The sequence below is a fragment of the Podarcis raffonei genome, chromosome 8 (assembly GCF_027172205.1).
Source record: "Podarcis raffonei isolate rPodRaf1 chromosome 8, rPodRaf1.pri, whole genome shotgun sequence".
Taxonomy (NCBI): domain Eukaryota; kingdom Metazoa; phylum Chordata; class Lepidosauria; order Squamata; family Lacertidae; genus Podarcis; species Podarcis raffonei.
Genome location: NC_070609.1, coordinates 18,893,930 through 18,917,326, shown reverse-complemented (window position 1 = coordinate 18,917,326; position 23,397 = coordinate 18,893,930). Strand labels below are relative to the sequence as shown.

General features: G+C 48.7%; 1 protein-coding gene across 3 annotated transcripts; it reads left to right on the top strand.

Moving 5' to 3' along the window:
* Positions 1–5,995: 5,995 nt before the first annotated feature.
* On the top strand, positions 5,996–21,732 carry LOC128418561 (leucine-rich glioma-inactivated protein 1-like). 3 transcript variants are annotated; one of them, XM_053398341.1, is made up of 9 exons: positions 5,996–6,762; positions 8,295–8,366; positions 11,119–11,190; positions 12,365–12,436; positions 13,104–13,175; positions 14,585–14,754; positions 16,555–16,719; positions 18,007–18,515; positions 19,972–21,732. In XM_053398341.1, the coding sequence occupies exons 1-9, from the start codon at positions 6,569–6,571 to the stop codon at positions 20,275–20,277; spliced, it is 1,632 nt and encodes a 543-aa protein (XP_053254316.1). In that variant the 5' UTR covers positions 5,996–6,568; the 3' UTR covers positions 20,278–21,732. The 3 variants fall into 3 exon arrangements, with proteins under 3 accessions (XP_053254316.1, XP_053254317.1, XP_053254315.1); XM_053398340.1 differs by having other exon boundaries at positions 5,997–6,762; positions 17,941–18,515; XM_053398342.1 differs by lacking the exon at positions 11,119–11,190 and having other exon boundaries at positions 17,941–18,515.
* Positions 21,733–23,397: the final 1,665 nt, after the last annotated feature.

Below are 23,397 nucleotides of genomic sequence, written 5' to 3'. Positions count from 1 at the left end.
TTTTGTTTTAATTTTGAATAAAAAAGTTATTTTAAAAAAAATAAGGAGGGATGGAGAACTTCAGGTGCAGGGGCCCAGATGTGGCCCCTCATGCCTCTCTATCTGGACCTCAGGCCTTTCTCCAGGGTACATCCCTGCCCCGGTCATACCCCAGCTCCTGGGGCCACAATCCTCACTGGCCTTCCTTCACCCTGTCCCTGAGTGCTTTTGCCTGGCTGGAATGTGTCCCTGAGCTCTCAGTAATGCTTCTTGCTTGCTTGCTGGAGGACAGGGAGGGGGTGTGCGTAGGAACTAGCCTGCTGTACAAAAGTAATATTGACATTCATTCCTCTGCCCGTGTTTGCCCACCCACTGCTGACATGTGGCCTCCAGAAAGTTGTGCAGAAGAGAATGTGGCCCTCAAGACTTAAAAAGGAGTTTCCCTAAATGCTGGACTTCATAGAGAGCCACCTCTTCAGTTGGCATTGCTTATTTCTCAAACTGTGACAAGCCAGCAAGGCTGTGTTTAAAGATCCCCTCGCTTGTTCTGCTGAGTGGGATCCACAACTTCACCCTGATGTCACCATTGCCTACAGGATCCCTGCATTTTAGAAGGGGCCCGAGGACTTGCAAGAGCACAGAAAACACGCTAAAAGGAGGGGGGGAAAGGAGGGGGGGAACACACACAAAATGAGCTGAGCATCCAGGATGTTTCTTGTATGCCGAGGTCTGCAGTGATTTTGCTTTGGGACTCCTTGCCAACCACATTTCTTTCCTAAGTTTGTAAATAAACAGTTTCACACACAGGGAGAGAAACATGTCCATGTCCAAAACTCTCTCAATGAAAGCCATACTGTAGTGGCTAGGCTGCCAGACTCCCACTGGGGAGAGTGGGGTTGGACTCCCCAAATAGCCCTGAGGATATATTGGATCAGAAGTGGCTTGTCAGATGGGGCAGGGTGGGCTGGAGCTGCTAAACTAGTTTATCCACAGATGGATTGCTGTTGCAGGCAGATTGATGTGTTTGCACCATGCTGGTTTCCCTGCCACCCATCCCCTTCCAGGGAGCAACAGTGGCTCACCTGTTGGGAAGCGAGCATAGTAACTTCATAGCATAGTAACTTCACCCCACCCAATGAGCCACTTCTGACCAATCACATTCGCTCAGACTAACTGACCTCACAAGGTAGTTCTGCATAGGGAATGGGTGAATCTCAAATTCAGGTCCTTCGGTTTCTCATCTTCCAAACCTTCAGTTCAGTTCTCCACATTTCCACATCAGTTTGCAATGTAAAACAAAAACAAATCTGTGTTTTAGTGCATTTCCCCCTAATGTATGCACGTTTGCATGCATATCTGCCTAACATGCACATTTTTGCAGAGCAATTTTATGCAGACTTCACCCCAGCATATGCATTTTAGAAGGCATTACTTTACAGAGAAGCATGAATTTTGAAGGATGACTAGGTTTTCGTTTGCATATTGTTTCGGAAAATGTGGGTTTTGTAAGTGCATTTCTAAATACAAACTAAATCAAACCTCCCCTCCATCCCTAACATAACAAAGGATTCTGGAGCACACACTCAATTTTAAAAAAAAATGAGCTAGGCATATTAAAATACAGTGGTACCTCAGGTTACATACGCTTCAGGTTACAGACGCTTCAGGTTACAGACTCCGCTAACCCAGAAATAGTGCTTTGGGTTAAGAACTTTGCTTCAGGATGAGAACAGAAATTGTGCTCCAGCGGCGCGGCAGCAGCAGGAGGCCCCATTAGCTAAAGTGGTGCTTCAGGTTAAGAACAGTTTCAGGTTAAGAACGGACCTCTGGAACGAATTAAGTACTTAACCCGATGTACCACTGTAGGAAGTTGCCTTAGACCAGGTCAGTCTATTTGGCAATCCCAGTATTGTTTCACGCTGGCCAACAACAGAGATAATCATAGACGTATAGAGTTGGAATGGACTCTGAGGGTTATCTGCTAAGGATCAAGCCACCCAAACATGTGCTTCACCCTGAGCTGTGGTCCTTTCCAATGGCTGGAAGCTACAAGAGAACCTAGACTTGTGTGCTGCTTCCAGGATGATGGTTATTCACAGATCTTGCAGTGAGTTCTGTTCTGCGGAACTGACACAAAGATCTTCCTCAATGAGAAAGTAGCACCAGCAGAGGGCCTCCCTGCACCAGGAAAAATCATCCGGGGGGCTTCCAGACTGTCACTGTTTTCGGGTTGGATTCAATCAGATACCAGCTAATTCAGGTTATGCAATAACAGTTGCTTGGGAAGTCTTGCACAACAAAGCCGCTTCTTCCCAAAATATTGGCCTTTTTGCTGTAATGAATGTGATGGGGAAATGTACTGGGAAGTGAAGGGGTGACACTTGCTTTGGCTCAATCTTGAGAAGAGTGCAGGTTTCTAGTCCTCATGCCTGGCAAAATTTCAGAAGCCTGAAGAGGTTGGGCTGATCAGACAGGGGTAAAAAAAAGAAGAAGTGACGCTTCTGTGCTTTGCATAGTTTCTTTCCCTTTCCTGTGATTCTGTAGTTCCCACAGTGATTATAGAACAATACGATCAATGTAGTATAAAAGGTAAAGGTAAAGGTACCCCTGCCCGTACGGGCCAGTCTTGCCAGACTCTAGGGTTGTGCGCCCATCTCATTCAAGAGGCCGGGGGCCAGCGCTGTCCGGAGACACTTCCGGGTCACGTGGCCAGCGAGCCAGAGCCGCACACGGAAACGCCGTTTACCTTCCCGCTTGTAAGCGGTCCCTATTTATCTACTTGCACCCAGGGGTGCTTTCGAACTGCTAGGTTGGCAGGCGCTGGGACCGAACGACGGGAGCGCACCCCGCCGCGGGGATTCGAACCGCCGACCTTTCGATCGGCAAGCCCTAGGCACTGAGGCTTTTACCCACAGCGCCACCCGCGTCCCTCAATGTAGTATAAACACCAACAATTGAGAAACACTTGCCTGTGAGCACTCCAATTGGAGAACAGCCTTTACCAAAGGTGCAATGGGCTTTGAAGACGCTTGAACTCAGGACGCAAGGGAGAAATGTGCTGAGAGGAAGGCATGCTTGGCAAATCCACACCGTAATCAACTCCCACCAGGAAACCTGTGTCCCCACTGTGGAAGGACGTGTGGATCTAGAATTGGCCTCCGCAGTCACTTACGGACTCATTGTTAAAACCGTGTTTATGGAAGGCAATCTTATTGCACTATCAGCACCACACTCTAACCAGCTGAGCTAACTGCCAAAGCAAAGGTGTTTATTCCTCATATATTTTCTAGATCATCAAACCCTATGCCCTCTTTGACATATAGAGCTAAGCCACCCTCAATGCACTTGGACATTTCAGTAGAGTCTATATTCAGCTATAACAATACCCTGCTATTTCTCTCTATTCCACCAGGTTTCCAATAAACTCCCAGGAGGCTTCTTCCATTAGTTGGCATTAGTTCATGAAGTGGGCATAGCTCAGAGGAAGTCCCAAGTTCAGTTTAGGGTTGTATCCAACTTGAGTTCTACTCAGTGAAATGAATGGTCGTAAGTTATTTGAATTTAATTTATGTATGTATGTGTGGTTGTTTTAAATATACATACATACAGTACATACATGCATATTGTTTTGTGTTGTTTTAACTGTTTTTCTATACGTAACTGTTTTATGTATGTTTTCATCACACTGGAGGCACCATTTCTGTATACATTAACTGTGTATCCTATTGCTACCCCTATTTGAATCACTAAGAACTAGGGATAGGAGGTGGAATTTGGTTCAGTTTGAATTTTAGTGCAAGCCTACCTAATTTGCACTTTCCAAAACAATATGCAAACCCAAACACAGCCATTGTTTAATATCTGCACTTCTTTGTATACAAAAATGCATACAATAGGAGAAAGGTGCATAAAACTGTATATAATCGTGAAAATAGCCAGGGGTGCCAACTTGAATAAAATATTGGGGAGCCCAAGTGAACCCCATCCCAAATAATGAATCACAAGATGCTGTGAATACCCATCATTTGAATGGCAATGCCCATCAACTTGGGGGGGGGCTCAAATATTTTATTGAGGGGGGGCAAAGGGACCTTGGCCCCTAGGAGTTGGCACCTATGAAAATCGAACACACACAAACTGCTTTCAAAAATGCATACATTAGGAGAAATTTGCACTAAAATACCGAGAAATTATCATGAGGATTTTCAAAATGCAAACTGATGCAGAAATGTGGTGACCTGAAGACTGAAACAAAAAAAAAGACAGAGAATCCAAAATTGATATATTCACACCCATCCCTACCTAGAACACACTAGAACATTTCTGCTAAACATTAGAAATAACTTCCTGATGGCACCAGGTCTTTGACTATGGAGCTTGAAAGGTGGTGGGCTCTCTGCTCATTCAAAAAAGTTAAGCAGACTCTAGATCAGGCATAGGTAAACCTGGCCCTCCAGATGTTTTGGGACTACAACTCCCATGATCCCTAGCTAACAGGACCAGTGGTCAGGGATGATGGGAATTGTAGTCCCAAAACATCTGGAGGGCCGAGTTTGCCTATGCCTGATCTAGATGGTCAGCTATCCTTCCAAATACTATGATTGCTTTCAGAATTGTTAAAGACTATATCGAGCTTCTTCTTCTTTTTTTAAAGCAGTGTACCCATGGAGTGTTGGACTTGACCTGAGAACAGGGCAGATTGGAGGAGACCCTTGGAGGAGACAGGGCAGATTGGAGGAGACCCTTGATAAAGTACCATTTGGTGTGGCTGTTCATATGCCAGCTGGTCCCCTATAGATTATCCAGGTGGAAGCAGGAGCATCAGGGATCTGGGTCTTGGAACCTTCATTTAATTTCCCATAATGCCCTTGTTGTAGCATCACTCCAAGGTACATGGTAGACTCAGCCATCTTTTCTAGAGTGGGAAGCAAAGGCAGAGGTGAGTTTTTATGGATCCCAGGCAGCTGCCTGGGGAGACCTGGGTTCAAATCCCCATTGGTTTGGTGGGATAAGGTCAGTTGCTAGCCGTGTGTGTGTGTGTGCTAATCTGCACTTCCGGTAGGGACTGTGAGATACAGACATGTGATTAATAGAATGAACATGGAACTCTTGTTCTGAGATCTAATCTCACACACAGGAAGATGAGTGTCACCCATATGATTTTTGTGAAGGCAACACCAGCTGTGCAGTTAGATAATTTTACACTCTGGGGACTTAATGCTCTTTCTTTCTTTCTTTCTTTCTTTCTTTCTTTCTTTCTTTCTTTCTCTCTCTCTCTCTCTCTCTCTCTCTCTCTCTCACACACACACACACACACAACCTGCTTTAGGTGGTAATATGTATTCAGAGGGCCAGCCCTACCATTAGGCAAAGTGAGGAGAATGCCCTCAGGTGGCAAATATTGGGGAGCAACAGCAGTTCCCTGGTTGTTCATCTTAAGCTCTAGGACCACCCTCCACTGTATATGCTACATGGCTTGCCCTGCACTGAGCTGCTGTCTTCAGATGCTGTGTGGAGGACGCTATCCTGACACCAGTGCTGAAGATTCAGCAGCCAGGCTAGTCAACTTCTCAACACAAGAGAGGCCCCTATGTTGTCCTTTGCCTCAGACGGCAAAACAACTTGGGCCAACCCTGAATTGGGGGCCCTCTTGCCCATTGCAGAAGAGCGTTAGAAGGGCCCTGCTTGGATGAGGCCTAAGGCCCAGCTTCTCCACCATCCTATTCTGACAGTGGCCAGCCATATGCCTGTGGGAAGTGGAGATGACACGCAGTCGCGATGGCCATTATCCACCATGAATTAGTCCAATCCTCATTTGCGCTAGCGGCCATCACTACCTCCTGCGGGAGCAATTTCCAGAGTTTTGATGTGCTGGGTGACAACAATGATTCCCCATCTCCTCCTTTCCCTCCAATTTCATTTGCCTCCCCAGTGTAGGTTGGTAGCTGTGCCAGCCGGGAGCTTGCATTCCTATTGGTTGGCAGCTTTCTCTCGCTCTCTCTCTGGTTTGTGTGTGTGTGTGTGCGCGCGTGTGTACACGCGGCGGTGATGTATCTGCGGAGACAAGAGCAGAGCAGAGAGAAAGGGAGGAAGGAGCGGAGAGGGAAACGGGTGCATGAACGTTAGAGAAATGGCTTTTTGGGGTTAGATCTTTCCTATCAGCCCCAAATCGATTAGCTGATTCTATTTCGTTTCCCTCCTAGGTGGAGAAGTCGATTGATTATCTATCTATATATGCATACACAGATCTTTAGCGATCACAGCAATCGAGCAGCAGCAGCAGGCATAGCGGATTGCAAGATCCGCAGGCGGCGGTAACACGGGAGCCTCTGCGCGGCCGAAAGGGAGTCGAAAAGGGACCCATTGCCGGATCCAGCCGCAGGCTGCGGAGAGGGCGCCTTGCACGCCACCGCGGAGGCCGGCGAGACCATGACGGCGGGAGCGCGGAGCAAGGCGCTGCCGCCTCGGGATTAGGGCCCACGCGGACGCGACCGGTCGCTTTGCGCGAGCGGGGAAAGCAGAGCCTCTGCCGCCGGGAAGGCGCCCCGCCGGCCGGGCTGCTCGCCTGGGGCCCCTGCGAGGCTGGAGGATGGGCTGGCGCCTGGGGCTCGGCGGCGCCGGCGCCCCGCTGCTGCTGCTGCTGCTCCTGGCCGGGCCGGGCAGCGGCGGCCGAAAGTACCCCAAGCGCAAGTGCCCGGGGGGCTGCACCTGCTTCAAGGACACGGCCATCTGCGAGAGGGTCAAGGAGATCCCACGAGACCTGCCCCAGAACCTCTTCTCCCTGTAAGCGAGCTTCTCTCCGGGGTGCGGGTGGGGGGATTGGAGGCGGTGGAGGGGCTCGGGGAATGTCGCCCCCCACTCCACGCAGGAACCCCGCTTCCCTTTCCCTTACACGCAGGCCGAATACATGCATATTCTCCAGCACCCCTTGCTTGGAGAAGGTGGGCAGCAGGGGGTTAAAAAGGAGATAGATGGATGGATAGCTAGCTAGATATAGATAGAAAGAGATAATTTGCTTAGGTTTACACTTGATTCGGGGTGGCTCCGGTTCATTAAGGAGGGGCTAGGGGATTCATCTCCTAAAAGTTTGGGGCCAGGACTTGAATAATTTAGGGGAGGGGGTGCTATCTACAGACCCCCTTGACTCCCCCACCCTCTCAATTTCACCCGGCTCCCCTGCCCCACCAGCCTTCGAAAAACAGCCCCTTAAGGATGGGTGAGGGACTCTCCCAAAAAGAAAGGTGAATGGCTCTTTTTTAACTGTCCTCTCCTCCCCACATCGGAACCCTGGACATGGGGCTGCCACCGTGGGGAGGATTATTGCCTGTGAGAATCAGCAACCAGCCCTTGGGGTGTGCTCTCCCACCCCCCTCCATTTCCCTCCCCGCCAATAGTTCTGGCTGGATGTCGGTGTTCCTGCTTGGCATCGTTTAGCATATTTATTCATTTCTAATTGCGAAATGATTTTTGGCAGCACGTAAAGGTGGATGCCCTGCTTCTCCCCTCCCCACATGGCTAATGGTGCAGTGATGGTGGATCCTTGGCGGTTAGCTGTGGGGAATCTGGAAGGTTTCGGGGACCCAGCGCTTTGAACCTTGCGGGGGAGAAGAATCATCTCCTTCCCAAATTGTACTGGATTGGCGAGCCCAAGAATGTGCCCTCCGGGGCCATAGATCCCTTGCCTGTTCCCTAGAGCAACACCTTTAGTGGCTGCTACACTGCCCAGCTTCTACCTCCAGCGGTGGCATCCAAGGGTCAGGACAAGTGTCTATCCTAGGTGTGCCTCAAGAGCCCGCCCCTCATAGACTGGAGAGATAACTTGCAGGTGAAAACATCTGCAGATCTCTCAGGGATTGCTCTGCTGTTGCAGAGATGCAGGCATGCAGCTCCCTGGAGACCCTTGGAAGTGAGTAGAGGAACCATAGGTTGAAAAGCAATGTGTACTCCAGGAAAGCTTAGACGCATTCCACAGAAACACACAACCACTCTAGCTGCTGCATGAAAAAAACAGAGACGGATGTCAGCTCTGCTCTCTCTGTGAAGCAATGAAGGGGTTTTTTATGGGGGTGGTGGGAAGACAACAACGTTTGGGCTTTGAAAGGCTAGTTTTTTTAGAGTTCTGTGGTCAGGATGCTTTGGGGTTTGAGCTCCGTCAAGTCTGGGCAGGCTCAGTTTGGGGCTGACTGTGCCATCCTTCACGGGGCTTGCTGGTGCTGCCAGGCTGCCTGCAGCTGACATCTTTCCTCACATCATCCACTTTCTACCACCCCCTCCTTTCTCTTTCCTCCCCCTCTCGCTCCTTCCTCTCTCTGCAGGTCTCTAATTCGCTCAGGATTCACCGAGATCTTAGCTGGCAGCTTTCAACAGGTGCCATCTCTCCAGCTGCTGTAAGGATTCCTGACACCTCGGTTGTGAGTGGTGTGTGTGGATAGACAATGCCTGGCATGCCTTTTGTTTTCTCCATGCGTGTGAGCCACATGAGAACCTGTTCCCGTAAACCTCCCTTTCAGCCTGTGTGTCGCCCAGTGACGGTGAATCTCCTTAGGTCAATTTGTACTCTTTTGCTGCCTCTTGCTTTTTTCGAGTGGATATGCACAGAGCAGGTGTGGGGAACCTTTAGCCCTCCAGATGTGACTGAGCTACAGCTGCCACCATCCCTGACCATGCTTGCTGTGTCTGATGGGAGTTGGCACTGTGGTATAAACCAGTGTTCCCCAACCCCCGGGCCGCAGACCGGTGCCGGTCCATGGATCAATCGGCACTGGGCCGCCCGAGGAACTTCAAATCATTTCACTGTGGCGGGTGGCCGAGGCGCAGAGCATTGCGCCCTCCCAAGCCCGCCCATTGTGTGACAATAGCAAATGAAAGTTCGCTATTGTTACACTGATGCTCCTCCTGGCCAATCAGGGAGCAGTCCTCCCGCTTCCTGATTGGCCGAAAGGCAAACCTCACGCCATTGGCCGAGGAGGAAGCGGGCCATGGAAAAATTTTCAAACATTTACCAGTCTGCGGCGATAAAAAGGTTGGGGAGCACTGGTCCAAACCACTGAGCCTCTTGAGCTTGCTGATCAGAAGCTTGGTGGTTTGAATCCCCTAGATGGGGTGAGCTCCTGTTGCTCTGTCCCAGCTCCTGCCAACCTAGCAGTTCGAAAGTATACCAGTGCAAGTAGATAAATAGGTACTGCTGTAGCGGGAAGGCAAATGCTCTCTGGTTTCCACCACAGTGTTCAGTTGAGCCAGAAGCGGTTTAGTCATGCTGGTCACATGACCTGGAAAGCTGTCTGTGGACAAATGCCAGCTCCCTCAGCCTGAAAGCAAGATGAGCACCGCAACCCCCTAGTTGCCCATAGTTCAGCCACATCTGGTGGGCCAAAAGTTCCCCAGAAGTATGTGAATCTATCCACCTAGCTGTCTTCTCTAGCCCAACCTGGTGGCCTGCAAATGTTTTGGGCTCCAACTCCCATCATCCCTGACCATTGGCCATGGTGGTTGGGGGCTGATGGGAGTTAGAGTCCAACAACATCTGGAGGACAACAGGTGTGGAAGGCTGGTTTAGTCAATTTGTCAGTTAGAAAGGTCATTGGAAGGGAGTAAAAGGTGCTCAGGAAATTTGTTATACACATTTTTATTTTTATACAAGTAACTTCGCAAAAGAGGCATTTCTTCCAGTGTAAGAGACATCAGGCAGAATGCCTCTCCAAAAACAATGTCTGTTGCAACCATAGCTGTCAACTTTCCCCTTTTATTAAGGGAAATTCCCTTATTCTGAATAGGATTCCTCACAAGAAAAGGGAAAAGATGACAGCTATGGTTGCAACAAATGTGTGCATTGTCTTAAAAAATGCTTTTCTTTGGAACAAAGATTATCTTTCTGCAAATTAATGCAGATTTCATCAACTCATCCATCAGTTAATTGGCTTAAACTTGAACCATTAATCAACAATAGCAGCCCTGAAATTGATCTGCCTTATCAGTGACTGTTTGCAGATGCTCCTATGAGTGTGGATTTCAGGAGGGAACTTGTAGCGTTTCACGAGATCGGGCTTGTGGGTTAGTGCCGACACTTGATTTTGCGCTACATGGGATGGTGCCCGTCGGTGTGTCTGTGTGTGCCCCCCGTGAGCATGTCTTTCTCACATCTGTGCAATTGTATTTGTACATTTTCACGGATACTTGCTTGTGCCCTACTGCTGCTTAAGGGGTGGGTGAGAGAATCTCACGCACCACAAGCAGAGCCAAGTGGGATGGAAATCGTGAGTAGAGGCCTTCATTCCAATCTGCGCTGGTGCAGCATGGAGGAAGCTTCTCATTGGCATGATGGCAGTGCTAAATGAGAGAGTGAGAGAGAGAGAGAGGTACCCGTATGAATCCAGACCCTTTGATCTGGAGGTCCCCTAATTGCAGGTGTGTGGATAGAAATGGCCCACACATGTTCTACAAAGAAATGCATATTCTGTGCATGCTCCAAGTCACTGTTTTCTCTCTCATTCTGTCACATAGTCCAACCTTGATCCCTTCGGTTGAAGAACTGATTTGGGGGCCAAACCCTGCCAAGCCATGGGCGTAGCCAGGCAGTGCAGGAGGGGAAGCTCCCCCCCCCCAATCAAGTAAAACAATAGAAATACTTAACTAACTGACCAATCACGGTGGTCCTGCCCCCCCCAACAAAAGTCCTGCCCGCCCAACAAAAATCCTGGCTATGCCCATGTGCTGAGCTCTAGCTAATGACAAGAGCGGGGGGGGGGAGCTGGTGCAGGATGCTCTGGCATAATACTCTGGGCACCCCACTAGATCTCTCCATTACAGCTAAGGGGTGATTGGCAGGGCCCTTTCCTTCCTGTTGACCTTCCAGCTGCGGGTAGACCAAGGTCTCAGTACTAGTGAGATAGCTCCCCACTGAGTCCTCTTTCGCCCACCATAGGAACACCAGATTGTGAGTGTGCTTTAACTCTTTTGGATGGTAGCGACAGTAAGCCTTGTTACCATGCCCTCCCAAACCTAGAGGGCACCTTGATGCAAGATGCAGTGATTTGATGCAAGCCCTGCTCCCTGTCATCCATCCCAGACTTGGTTACCGTCCCTGTCGTATGTCCCAGTGTCTGACCTGCCTGCTTCTTCCCCCAATCCCCCAACCCCTAGCTTGATCACTTACAACTCCCTGGAACTGATCGGGGACGACGCCTTTGTGGGACTCATACACCTGGAGTACTTGTGAGTGTGCAAGGGGGGGCGTCAGGGGAGGGTTGGGGGTAGCCATGCACGTTGGGGGTGGGGTGGGGTGAGGCATAAATGACCCAGGAGGGTAAGGGGTTGGGGTGGATATTTGGGGCAAGGTTGAGTCACTTTAGGAGGTGAATCCATATTAAAAGAGGACAGCCAACTTATTAAAGATCTCCTTAGTCTCCTAGGCTTTAATTTTTTTACTTAATCTCCTAAGGATTTAATTTTTTTACTTAATCTTCGCTTAAGTTTAAGTACACTTCCATAGACCACATAGGTGAATTTTTTGAAAGGAAACATGCTGTTTTAAATGTGCATAATGGTATGATTTAATAAATTAATACAAATTATGCACATTTACATAAATAATAATAGGCTAATTAAACAAGCTACATGAACTTTTAAACTGGGGGGAGATTGGTTTTGTTTGTTGTTATGGTATGTATTTATGTGCTTTTATATTGTAAAATGCCCTGTGATCTTCGGATGAAGGATGGTATAGAAACTTAATAAAATAATAATAATAATAATAATAATAATAATAATAATAATAATAATAATAATAAATAGTGAAAGATAGGTTTGCAACCTCTTTCAGCTAGTTCAGATGTGACACCAAACAGATGTGGTACCAAGAACCGTGTAAATGAGCCTCTGTGCTCGCACATTTGCTACACCTTCCACCCTGCTCCTCACACTCTCTGGTTTCCTTCTGATGTAGCAGCAGTCCACAGTTTGCTGTTACATCTGAACTGGGCAACTTGTGGTCTGGGCAAACCATGAATTCAACAAAACAGGAATTCAAACCCTGTCCAAAACTGTGGTTTGTAGGAAAACTGTGGCTTACACCAACCATGGATTGGTCTGGTTCAGGCCACTAAACTGTGGTTTGCCACTAAGCCAGAAGCAAGAGAGGAATTCAGAGTGTGAGAGAGGTGAGATAGGAAGGTATGAGCCGCTGTGCCTGGATCCAACACATACAGGTTTTATAGAAAAGACTTGCCATTTCAGGCTTCTAACCCCCTTTGCCCCCGTCGCTGCTCCATCCCTTGAAGCTATGAATATCACCATTAAACTTCTGAGGCTGACTACTTTGTTTCCCCTTTAGTTGTCCCTCCACTGCTGTCTTCCTGATTTGTGACTTAATTGTTCTTTCCACTTGTAGGTTCATTGAGCAAAACAGGCTTGAAGCAATCTCTAAGAATGCCTTCCGAGGTCTCAAGAACCTCCTCTACCTGTGAGTGATTTTTTTTTGACCCACTCCTAATCCCAGTCTAGCCCTTAACACAGACCCAAACAATCTCACTTCCCAACATCCAGCCGCCCCACATCTCCATACTTGTCCTCTCCTTCTCTCCACTTTACACTTCCTTGCATTTTCCCCAAACACCAGATTTCCATATGATGTTGGATTCCAGCTTCCAGCATCGCTGGACCATTCTCATCATCCCTCACTGCTCCCAGCATCCCCAAATCCAACTCCCATCATTCCTGACCAGTAGCAAAACATCTTTTGCAGACCCTCTTGGTTCCTAATACACATCCCCTTTATTTAAACTGTGTTTCCTTCACTTCCACCACAATGTTCTCCTTCCCCAGCCCTGCAAACTGAGGATGTGTGTGTTGCCTTCCTTCTAAGTGCTTTCCCTGCCAGTGTGGTGTAGTGGTTAAGAGCAGTGGACTCGTAATCTGGTGAACCGGATTCAATTCCCCGCTCCTCCACATGCAGCTGCTGGGTGACCTTGGGCTAGTTACACTTCTCTGAAGTCTCTCAGCCTCACTCACCTCACGGAGTGTTTGTTGTGGGGGAGGAAGGGAAAGGAGGTTGTTAGCCGCTTTGAGACTCCTTTGGGTAGTGATAAAGCGGGATATCAAATCCAAACTCTTCTTCTTCTTGCCCACAGGAATTTGGCTAACAATAACCTGCAGACCTTACCAAGGAACCTGTTCCAGGGCTTAGATGCTTTGACTTCAGTGTGAGTGTGGGGCTAAGGGAGGGGGAGGGTTGTGGGTGTGGAGTACATGGGGGATGTAGGACACTTCCAGGCAGTCTCTAATTTTGGGTGGGATTCAGTCGCTTCCGGGCAAATTCAGGTGGCCACCATTAGAGTTGGTTGGGTGGTCTTGCGCTATTAACCCCCTTCCCTCAAAAGATCAGACGTCTTGCCATAATAAAAGTGAGGGGGGAATGCATGAGAAAGCACAGGACGATATTTGCTTTGGCACAAGTTCATCTAACCTCCTCACAAACAAGTCAGAAGGAATGCTCTTGAAATAGCTAACGTTGTCTAACAGCTTAACATGAGTCGACAGTGTGATGCAGCAGCAAAAAACAAAACCCCTAATGCTATTTTAGGCTTCATCATCAGAAGTATAGGGAAGTCATATTCTGCCACACCTGGAGTACTGTGTCCAGTTCTGGGCGCCACAATTTAAAAAGGATATTGACAAGCTGGAATGTATGCAGAGGAGGGTGACCAAGAAGATCAAGAGTCTGGAAACCAAGCCTTATGAGGAATGGTTGAAGGAGCTGGGTATGTTTAGTCTGGATAAGAGGAAATACGATAGGTATCTTCAAATACATCAAGGGCTGTCATATGGAAGATGGAACAAGCTTGTTTTCTCCTGCTCTGGAGGTGGCACTCGGAACAGTGGCTTCAAAATACAAGAAAGGAGATTCTGGCTAAGCATTAGGAAGAACTTTCTGACAGTAAGAGCTGTTTGATAGTGGAATGGTCTCCCTTTGGAGGTTGTGGAGTCTGCTTCCTTGGAGGTTTTTAAGCAGAGGTTGGATGGCCATCTGTCACAGATGCTTCAGTGGAGATTTCTGCATTGCAGGGGGTGGAATCCCTTCTAACTCTACAATTCTTGGATTCTAAGTGCCCATAGTAATTCAGTTACCTCTCCGCTGGTGGCAAGGAGTGAAGTCAAAAGCGCACTGGAGTCTCTTGCAAAGGAAAGCCAAAGGGGAGGACCGAATGTCACAAGCTCTGCGTGGGTGGAGATTAATTTGCTCGGCTAATTGTGGGCACAGTTGCTGAAGCAGCGACAGTTTTCAAAACAGTGCCACCCCAAGCTATGTTCACCATCCTAACCTAATTACAAAAGGATGCAAAAGCTGACTTTTTTTGTGTAAGAGGGGAGGAAGCAAGGCTGGGGCTGGGCAAGGGAAGAGGGCAGGGACAGCCAACATGGTGCCCTTCAGAAGCTTTTGAACTGAAACTCCATAGAATTGTAGAATTGGAAGGGACCCTGAGGGTCATCTAGTCCAACCCCCAGCAATGCAGGAATCTAATCTAATAATGATAACACTGGCTGGCCCTAGGTCCACATTTCAGCTGCCCGCAGCCTAGTGCTGGTCCCAAACTGGCTTCTCTCCCGGCAGGGACTTGCGGGGAAATGCTTTCCACTGCGACTGCAAACTCAAATGGCTGGTGGAGTGGCTGGGCGAGACCAATGCCCAGGTGGAGCCCATGGAGTGCCGGTCACCGCCGGAGCTGAACCGCACCAAAATCAGCGACCTCCGCCCTGCAGGCTTCAACTGCATCACTACAGGTAGGTCATCGCTTTCTCCCCTGTGCTTCCCCCATCTGGAAGAGGATCCCCACCAACACCTTCACTCAAGGACGGCCGCAGACATTTTGTACAGAGGTGGAGGAAGGGGGCGTGGTGGGGGTGGGCCAGCCAAGGTGTCACCACTGAGGGGGGTGACAAAATGCTGGGCGGCACTCACCGCAGGGCCTGCAGCGTACCGGAGCCATGCACCTCTCCTGGGAGTGACGCGGTGGCTCGGGCGCCCGCAGGCTCTGCGCTGCCCCAAACGGTTCGCTCGCCGCCTTCCCCTCAGCTGTAGGGCAGCTGCGTGGGAGGAAGCAGGCAGACTCCGGAGTGTCCTGCCCCAGCTGGCTCCGCCCCTGGGCACAGGGCACGTGCACCACCCCAGGTGCCCAATCAGCTTTCTCCGCCACTGATTTTGTAAACCACTTTTGGGTCTTGTCTGATGCAAAGCAGTATATAAACATGCAAAATAAACAAGAACCCCCACCTGCTACAGTTCTTTTGGGATTCCCTGTCCTCTTATTCCAGCCCCTCCAGTCTGTTCTCTTCTGCCACTCTCCTGTCATTGTTTTCACCAGGAGTGCCAGCTTGGCTCCACAACCGTGGGTACCTGGGGCCATTGATCGTGCATGGCCCTGGCACTGAAATTTGTGGGTGCCTGGCACCTTCATGGGGAATTTTATGGGTGCTAGGGCACCCAGGGCCCCAGGGAGTTGGCACCAATGGTTTTCACATATAGCAGGTGTTTACTGATTGAGGAGTCAGGTTGCCTGCCCATCAGATGTCAAGGAGATGAAGAACTACACATCTTTTAGAAGACATCTGAAGGCAGCCCTGTATCCGGAAGTTTTTAATGTCTGACATTTTATTATGTTTTTACTTTATATTTTATATTTTGCTGGAAGCTGCCCAGCCAGATCGGTGGGGTATAAATGTCGTCGTTGTTGTTGTCAAGCTTCACCTTGCATTCTAGGCCCTGTTTGTGGGATTCTTAATGTCATCTGTTTGGGACACTGGACTCGAATACTTGAGGGGTTTGAACCTCATGACGTTGGTGGACTCCAACTCCCATCAGCCCAGCCAGGATGGCCAGCAGTTAGGGATGATGGAATTTGTAGTCCAGGATCATCTGGAGAGTCACATGTTCCTCACCCCTGAGATAAGCCTTTCGGTCTGATCTAGGATGACTCCTTTTATGGTTCTTAGGTTCTTCATGGCTGTCATGGGTGACAAACATGATCAAGATTATGCATGGTGTAGGGGGAAAGAGGATAGAGAAGCTTTTCTCCTTTCAAATCACTAGAACAGCTGTTTTTGGATTACAGTTCTCATCATTCCAGGTCACTGGTCCTGTTAGCTTGGGATGATGGGAGTTGTAGTCCAAAAACAGCTGGAGACCCATGTTTGAGAAACCCTGCACCAGAAGTTGGGATTGTCCAATTGCATTTTTGGGGCATCAGTGCAGGGCAGACCAAAGGAAACACTTTTGTGACCTGGTGGGATTTGCCACCATGAGATGTGGTGGCCATGGCTCTAGATGGCTTTAAAAGTTGATTAGAGAGAGTTCTGAGAGGCAGATAAAGAAATGTGTGCCTGAGGGTTTAAAAGCAGTACTGTAAATAAATACAAAGAGTCTGTGATGTGGGTGGGTGTTTAAGGCAAGCCTGGGGAACATGCCCTTATTGATTATTAGTGTTTCAGCCAACTGAGTTTTCCCCACTTAGGACAGTTGAAGCAAACAGAAGCGGAGGAGGTCCTTTCCTGTTCTAGTTCTAACCTCCACCCTCTTTCCTGCAGACCTTGTTCTCTTTGACACGCTACCTGAGCAGTCGCTCTCAGTGGAAACCTTCATGAACAACAAGGAACAGAACTTGGTCATTGCCCAGCCCTTCACTGGCCGCTGCAGTTTCTTGGAGTGGGACCATGTGGCCGGGAAATTCCGCACCTATGCCAGCATTAACGGTGAGCTATGCACCCACTTCCTCTCCTGACTCTATTAGAGACCCTGTCTTACATCCTGGGAGGCAGAAGAGCTTTAGCCCAGTGGTAGGGTGTTGGCTTGACATGCCAGAGGTCCCTGGTTCAATCCCCAGCACCTCCAGGTAGGACTGGGAAGGTTCCCTTGCCTGAATCCCTGGAGAGCTGCTGTCAATCATTGCAGACAATACTGGGCTAGATGGTCAGAAAGTAAAAGCGGTTTTCTATGATCCTTATTAATGGACAAGGTCAGCAACAATACATGAGTGTGGGAGAAAGCTTGAGAGTTAATGTTTGTAGAAAGGCTCATTGTGTCCCAGGTGCAGCGAGGGAAGGACCTCCTCTAATGTAGCTGCTAGTGTTAAATAGGCTGGCTGGGGTTTGAGGTGTGAGGCCAGGGATGGCGAACCCCTACACACACACCCAGACACTGTTGGACTCCAGTTCCCATAAGCCCCTGCCTGCATGGCCAATGGTCAGACATGGTGGGAGTTGCAGCTCAGCAGCCTCTGGGGGAATGTACGTTCCCTACTTGTGTTCTATGGTTCACTTGTGTTTTTATCCTCTAAGAAACCGATAAGATCTTTAGGACTGGGCGTTATATCAATATATCATCCAGTTTGAGGTCCGTATTGTGATACAGGTGTCATACTTTTTGACCTGGCAATATATCGCGAATTGTGATGTTTGTGTGTGCGCACCATGCAAAAATCGCAATGCGGGGGGAAACCGTGAAGCCAGTCCAATGCCTTTACATAGCTCCATCCTTATTTCAGACATCGTGATAGATAGATATAGATAGATGATAGATGATAGATAGATAGATAGATAGATAGATAGATAGATAGATGATAGATGATGATAGATGATGATAGATGATGATAGATGATAGATGATAGATAGATAGATAGATAGATAGATAGATAGATAGATAGATAGATAGATAGATGATAGATAGATAGATAGATGATAGATAGATAGATAGATAGATAGATGATAGATATATCATGATGTTTAGCTGGCAATATATTGCGATGTTGAAAAACAGATATCGTCCAGCCCTAAAGATCATTCATGTTTCCCTTCTTATGGAAGCCATGTCTCTGTAGTATGACACTGAACACACTGAACACTTGCCCACCCGTCCGCCATTTTGTCTGTGTTCCATTGGGCCTTCTCCATAGCTGCTGTTTCTTTCAACTGTAGCCTCTCTAACATCACGCAAAGGAGCAGGTCACCATTCGTTCTCTCCACACCGTCTCCACTTCCTAGGCTCATCCACAGTGGTCTGCAAACCCCTGGTGATCGACGGCCACCTCTTTGTGGTAGTGGCTCAGCTGTTCGGAGGCTCGCACATCTACAAGCGGCATGAAGCGGCGGCGGGGGGCTTCGTACACATGCAGGCCATCGACGGCTCCCGCATCCGCAAGCCCAACGACATTGAGGTCTTCCGCGTGGAGGGAGACTGGTATTTCATCATGGCCGACAGCTCCAAGGCCGGCTCCACTACGCTGTATCGCTGGAACGGGCATGGCTTCTACTCGCATCAGTCTCTGCACCCCTGGTATCGCGACACAGATGCCGAGTTCCTGGAGATTGCTGGCAAACCCCACCTCATCTTGGCCAGCAGCTCTCAGCGCCCTGTCGTCTACCAGTGGAATAAGCAGCAGTTTGTCCGCCGCACGGACATCCCTGACATGGACGATGTCTATGCCGTCAAGCACTTCAAAGTCAAGGAGGATGTCTACGTTTGCCTGACCCGATTCCTTGGTGACTCCAAGGTGAGGCTCATGGAATTGTCACTAAGTCCCAATTTGCTTCTCAGTAGGACAGGTGTGGGGAATCTTTGGCCTTCCAGATGTTGCTACAGCTACAGTTCCCATCAGCCCCAGCAAGCGTGGGCAATGGTGGTTGTAGTTGAACAATGCCTAGAGTAGGGTTTCCCAACCTTGGATCTCCCAAGCTGTTGTTGGACTACAACTCCCATCATCCCTAGCTAACAGGGCCCATGGTCAGGGATGATGGGAATTGTGGTCCTAAAACAGCTGGAGACCCAAGTTTGGGTAACACTGGTCTAGAGGGCCAGGGTTTCTTCAACCCTGCAGTGGGGGAATGTGCTTATGCTCTGTGAAAAGGTGTTGAAACTGCCCTTAGTCCACTCTCATTTACAGCACCGCCTGTTTCTGAACGTTGAGGTGTGGTGGGTGTTGAACCTGGCAGCCTAGAGGTAAAGGAAGCCCTGAGCAGGGAAGTAGATATGGAGTGCTCCTGAAGTCTGCTTTCAGACACATTAGGCTGCATTAGTAGAACCACAGTTTCCAAGCCACGGCAAAGAAATGCCACTTATTCCACATTAACCAGACCTCATCTGGTGTAAAGTGCCCATTTCTGGGTGCTGCACATTAAGAAAGTAGCAGACAAATTGGTTGCGGTTCAGAGGAGGGCAGTGAAGATGGTCCTGTGTTGAAGAAACTGAGTGTGTTTAGAATGGAGACTATGATATGGCAGCATCTTCAAGCACCTGTTGTGCTTTATACAGAAAAGGACAAAGAGTGGTTGTTTATGTGAGGGAATAAGGAGCTACCCTGGCACAAGGCCTACCCTTGACCCAATAAACCATGGCTTATCAGCCCCAAACCCATCAGTTCCCTACATGGGACTGCCCAAATTCTAGTGACTGGTAAGAAATGAATGAATTTGTTATCCTGTCCTGGTCACAGGTCTTTTTAAGTATATCAATCACCCAGTTCTTGGCTCAATTAGAAGTAGGATATGATAATATTATATCATTAATGTTGTTGTTGTTGTTTTATTTATACTCCACTAATCTGGCTGGGTTTCCCCAGCCACTCTGCGCAGCTCCCAACAAAATATTAAAAATAGAATAAAACATCAAACATTAAAAGCTTCCCTAAACAGGGCTGCCTTCAGATGTCTTCTAAAAGTCAGATAGTTGTTTATTTCCTTGACATCTGATGGGAGGGCGTTCCACAGGGTGGGGGCCACTACTGAGAAGGCCCTCTGCCTGGTTCCCTGTAACCTCACTTCTCGCAGGGAGGGAACCGCCAGAAGGCCCTTGGAACTGGACCTCAGTGTCCGGGCTGAACAATGGGGGTGGAGATGCTCCTTGAGGTATTCTGGGCCGAGTTCGAGCATATCCAACCCTGTGTTGCACTTTGCTGGAGTCTCCATCTTTCCAAGGGCACCTGAGCTCACGTTCCTCTCTGCCACCCGCAGGTGATGCACTGGGATGGCTCCATGTTCCGAGATGTCCAGCAGATGCCTTCCCGCGGCTCCATGGTCTTCCAGCCGCTGAGCATTGCTGGTTACCGCTACGCCTTCCTAGGCAACGACTACTCCTTCAGCAAAGTGTACCTCTACGACCCCGTCACAGGGCTCTTCCAGCACTTTCAGGAGCTGAGCACCCAGGCCCCGCGCTCCTTCGCCCACCTCAGCATCGACAACCAGGACTTCCTCATCGCCTCCAGCTTCAAGGGCCAAACGCATATCTACCGGCATGTCATCAACGATCAGAGTGCCTGAGCCTGGCGGTGGTGGGGTTGGGGGTGTCAAGGATAAGAGGCAGCCACCATGGGGAGAGGAAGGGCAGGAGAGGAGCCAGCCCCTGGAGGAAGTGCAGTGCCAGAGGCAACTACTAGGAAGGCAGGACGGGAAGCAAGACGCTGCTGAGAGTGCAATTCTCCAGCGGCAGAGAAGGGTGGAGAGGACTGGGTAACAGCTAGCCAGTGGGTGGAAGGCAGGCAAACTGAACAGCCACAATTCACTAGCACGTGAAAATAATGGCAACAGGAACAGTCCACAGAATGCTTTAAACAAAAAACAACTGCTAGAACAAAGGATGTTGGAGATTGCAGGACCAAAAGCCCACAATGCTTTGCAGTGGGGCTAAACTGAGCATCTTCACAGATGGGGGCGTGCAGATTTGGAGAGGCAAACCTTGCTTAAAATCAATCCGAATTTTGTTCCTGGTCATTTCCCCCCCCCCCCGCTTAAAGCATGGATGCTCTCTATTTAAATACCGTTCCTCCTCACTAACGTGGATGAAGGCTTGTGGTTTCCCTCCCGAAGTCAACTTTTATTGTCTTTTTTAAAAAGGGTTCAGTGCAAACCCCTTGCTTATTTTCTCTGCTCGCTTGTTGTTTTTACTACAAATTATTTCCCCTCCTTTTCAAATGCATGGTTGTTGTTTTCTAAATAAAATTTGTGCAATCCAGCAAAAGGTAAGCTGCAACCCTATACTCACTTATCTGGGAGCATGACCCGTGGAACTCAATGGGACCTACACCTGGGTCTAGGATTGCACTATGTCATTGAAATCCGTGACATTTAATCGGAAGCGGCAAAGTCCCATTCTAGGTTTCCATTGAGACAAAATTGCAGAATTCCATGTATGGTTCTATGGAAGCAAGTGTCAATGGCATTCAATGAGACACCTGCAATTATTGACCGCTGGGTTGCAACAAATGTGTTTTTAATGGCCGTTTTCAGTCTTATGGTTTTTTGAATATTTTTAGGCACTATAGAGTGTCTGGTTCTTAAAGCACAACTAAAGCACAAGCTTAGCTTTCAAGCACATGAGGTACCCCTGCTCCTTTTGATGTGGGTCAGGGAAAGAAAACCAAGGGGGCACAGGGTAGGCTGGACTCACTGATAGGATGGCTGAGCAAAGGAGACTACAGAACTGAGAAAGGCTCCAGGGAGATCTGCCATGCATCTTAAGTACAGCATTTATCCTTTTACCTGTAAATAACCAGCATGTTGTTCAAATCCATCGACCTTCTTCCAGTAGTGGGCAGCACTGGGCTGCAAGGAGTACATGCTCTTACTGGAATCATGAGGATATTGAGCTGGCATCACCTGGGCAGAGGCTGTTTCTCCGACAGAGGCAGACCGCCTTCTTCTTCTGTCTCCCATTCATGACGTGGGGGTCCCACAACATGCGACCAATGTAAATAATAATAAAAATAGTATATTGTTCGTGGGCTCATGAGTAGTATTGATTGCTGTGCGCCTTCTTCCCAACTGCAACAACAGGTGGTTTGTGCCAATAATCATATCAAGGAGGGGAGGGTGTGCCCAGGCACAACCATACTGTGCTGCCAGGTTTGTTGCATGCTAGACTCCATGGGGTCAGGGACGTGGATGGCGCTGTGGGTTAAACCACAGAGCCTAGGACTTGCTGATCAGAAGGTCGGCGGGTGAGCTCCCATTGCTCGGTCCCTGCTCCTGCCAACCTAGCAGATGGAAATCACGTCAAAATGCAAGCAGATAAATAGGTACCGCTCTGGCGGGAAGGTAAACGGCTTTTCGGTGTGCTGCTCTGGTTTACCCGAAGCGACTTAGTCATGCTGGCCACATGACCCGGAAGCTGTACGTCGGCTCCCTCGGCCAATAAAGCGAGATGAGCACCACAACCCCAGAGTCAGTCATGACTGGACCTAATGGTAAGGGGTCCCTTTACCCTTTACCTAGGCTCCATGGGGGGAGCAGGGGAGAAGTTACTCTGAAGAGAGTGCACTGCTGTGTTGCCACCGTTGCATTTTCCAGGAAACTTCCTGCAAGTTCAAGAACATGAGAGCCCTGCAGGACCAGGCCAAAGGCCCACCTAATCCCAATATTGTGTTCCCAAAGTGGCCAGCAAAATGCATTGGTTTCCAGCAGGATGTGAGCACAAAAACACTGTCCAATCATGATCCCTAGCCACTGGCAGTGGCTAAATGGATACAGCAGGCATGAGAAACCTTTGGCCCTCCCCATGCTGCGGACTATGACTCACATAATTCCTGGCTATGGATAGGCTCCCTGGGGCTGATGGGAGTTGCAGTTCAGCAACATCCGGAAGTCGCCATGTTGGCTGGAGGATGTACAAAGCTAGAACCAATTCTGATAGAGGAAGACATTTCCAGCAGACGCTTGCGTTTATTATTGTGATTAAAGTTCAAGGAGCAGTTGATACCTCAAGGTCGACAAAGATAAAAATTGTAATCTCGGTTACGTAATTCCCAGCTTCACAAATCTGCAGTTTCATCAAGCCAAGGCTACACACACCTTGACCAAACTGGACAGAGAATCCATCCACAAGGCATGCCAAAGTTGCTGACAGCACCACTTCTTTTACTTCTGCAAGATCCATTTGAGGCCATCTTCCTAGTGCCTCTGGATTTAATTCTTTGCAGGAATACACCTGCTTCCCAAACCTTCGTATTCAAGGATTTAAGAACCGCAGAGACGCAGCTATAAATTGTCAAATGAAGAGGAAAGCAGCAGAGATCTACTATACAAAAATATGAAGTCTGCATCCTGTGATGTTAGCATTGCTTTTCCTTCTGCTGGGATCTTTCTCGTAGCCTCGCATGCATACAGGCAGCAATATAAAGGAGAGTTTGCTCTGTACAACATGCTTTATTATTATTCACTTCATTTCTGGATAGCTATATCTTGCCTTTTAGGACAAAACCCTCCCAAAGCGGCTTACAGCTCAAAGCAATTAAGCCAGAGTACATTGCAGTAAGCAACATTTGGAAGCGCATCAGCTGTAAACATTCAGCCAGCAGAAAATTGTTCAAGTAATGCCTTGCAATTAAGAAACAAAAGTGTTTAGAACAAAAGTGTCCACAGACAGCAAGTCTAGTGGAGATCGCA